The sequence below is a fragment of the Mus caroli genome, chromosome 10 (assembly GCF_900094665.2).
Source record: "Mus caroli chromosome 10, CAROLI_EIJ_v1.1, whole genome shotgun sequence".
In the NCBI taxonomy this organism is placed as follows: domain Eukaryota; kingdom Metazoa; phylum Chordata; class Mammalia; order Rodentia; family Muridae; genus Mus; species Mus caroli.
This window is the reverse complement of record NC_034579.1, coordinates 82,649,690-82,651,828: the sequence shown is the minus strand read 5'-3', so window position 1 is coordinate 82,651,828 and position 2,139 is coordinate 82,649,690. Positions and strand designations below refer to the sequence as shown.

General features: G+C 44.8%; 1 protein-coding gene across 1 annotated transcript in view; it reads left to right on the top strand.

The window, feature by feature from the left end:
• Positions 1-245: 245 nt before the first annotated feature.
• Utp20 (UTP20 small subunit processome component) overlaps positions 246-2,139 on the top strand; it is an 81,229-nt gene continuing 79,335 nt past the window's right edge. Inside the window, exons 1-2 of the mRNA XM_021175362.2 lie at positions 246-442; positions 1,549-1,629. Coding sequence (XP_021031021.1) covers positions 398-442; positions 1,549-1,629 — 126 coding nt within the window. The 5' untranslated portion in view covers positions 246-397. The remainder of the gene's footprint in view (positions 443-1,548; positions 1,630-2,139) is intronic.

The window sequence follows — 2,139 nt, the reverse complement described above, 5'->3', positions numbered from 1 at the left end:
CACCACCACCACCAATCTACAAAAACGAAAATCAAAACCAACAGGCAAATGACAAATATGGCAAACAATGTCCAAAACAAAACAAAACGTCTACAAAAATACCACTGAGTTTGTTTTGTGTTGGCCAACTTCTCATGTAGTAAAAACTGTGCATCCGCAAACTGCACAACTGACAATCAGGAAGAGCACGCATGCTCGGCCCGCCTCTTCCGCCCACGTGACCGACACATCCTGGCTTTCCAACATGGCGGCGCCCAGCGGCACTAGCTACACGTGAGGAAAAGCAGGCAACCGAGCATTGGAGAGTACCGCGTGGGAGTAACTTTCTCCTCCGTAGTGCCCACGGATCCCTTCCTGTCGTCCCGAGACCCTCGCGGGCCGCTGTCCCGCCGCAGTCATGAAGCCAAAGCCACTTTCGCACAAGACCGAGAACACGTACCGGGTGAGCGCGGGAGTTTGGGCCGGGAGCCGCGGTTCGCCCTGCCTCTGCCTGACCAGCTGATCGCCTTAACCCCAGGCCTGCAAGTCGGGGCAGAGCCGGAATCGCTTGCCCGGGGCTCTGGCGAAAATGGGAGACTATGCCAGAATAAAAAACATTAGTTCGCAGGGGAGTGAGGAAACTTGAATTCCAGAGTCCGCCTTTTAGCGGTGAGATCTGGCCTGTCTGGGCAACTCCCTTCACTCCAGGCTCAAATTGATTGGCCCAGGGGATCGTCTGCAACCGAGTCCCCCCTTCTAACTTTAAAGACTGAACGGAGGAAAGGGTAGGGCGAGCTGGCAAGTGGCGAATGACTTCTGCTGGCTGCTGTCGTACTTTATAATGCCTTTCCAAGCCCTTTTGTAACCGAGTCTCTCTGTTTTTTAAAAAATATACTTGTTCCCACAACTTAGCGAGATCCCTGTGCTTTCGGTGTGGTGTGAAAGCGTTCGTCCAGGTTCCAGTCTGTGTGGAAATTGTTTTTGATAAAACATAATGTAGGCGGTAGATCGGTTGGTGGAGTGTTTGAATAACATTCAGGAAGCCCTAGGTTGGATCCCCATTAAAAACAACAACAGTTACAACAAAAACAGGTGTGATGGCTAAATGCCTGTTACCCCAGACCTGGGGATGTAGAAGCAAGAGGGTCTGAACTTAAATTTTAAGGTCATCGTTGGCTACATAGCCTGTTCCAAGGGTACTTAAAAGAAAAAAAGAAAAAAGAAATACACACAGATGAAGTAAGTTATGCAAAAAGTACAAGTATTTATTATCTTCAAGTAGTAACTGCTTTTGTTTAGAGTTCTTACATTTACCTTTTGTGTTTCATAAGTAATAGCTGCTCTTATTTTAAAAAGTTACATATTTTATGATCAATAGAAACCACGAGTCTGAAATGATGCGCTAAGGGTACTGTTGTTTGTGGTGATGGTCCAGAGGTTGCTCACTGAAGCTCTAAACATTCTGTGTTCAGAATTTGATGTGATTATGGTGTAGTTTTACTCCAGCAGATATCAAAACCTGATAAGCATCGAATGCTAATGTGTCTTAAATATGCTTTTTCTCTGCAGTTTCTTACATTTGCGGAGAGACTGGGGAATGTGAACATTGATATTATTCACCGTATCGACAGAACTGCAAGCTATGACGAGGTAAGAGGGAGTTTTAAATTTCTCTCACCAGTGTAAGTAAGCTGTTTTTCAAGCCATTTGTGATGTACATGCAGTGATTTAGACCTGTATTGTCTAATTAAAAAAACCACACACAGCAAATATGTTCATTCACTTTAAACCTAAAACCCTCAATAGCTATATGCAGCTAGCTGGAATCATTCGAGAGAAGTACCATACCGGATGGTGCATGTCATCCTGGCCTTGTTCAGTTGGCTTGACTTGATTCTCAATTGGGTTTTGTTACTGGAAACTCTTGTTTTCTTATATCCATTGCAAGCGGGTCTACAGACCTGTACTTTTTGGCAGCTCCAATTTTAAAGTGATTTTAGTGAAATCACTTTCCCGGTGTTTAGTTCCTTCCTCTCGAAGATACTAAACTGCACTTTTCTCCGGTTCTAACCACATACCTGCCATCTTCTGTGAAGAAGGGTTTTCCTTTTTGCTGCACCAAGCCCTTAGTGCTTCTGCTAGCCTTTCTTTTTTTTTTTT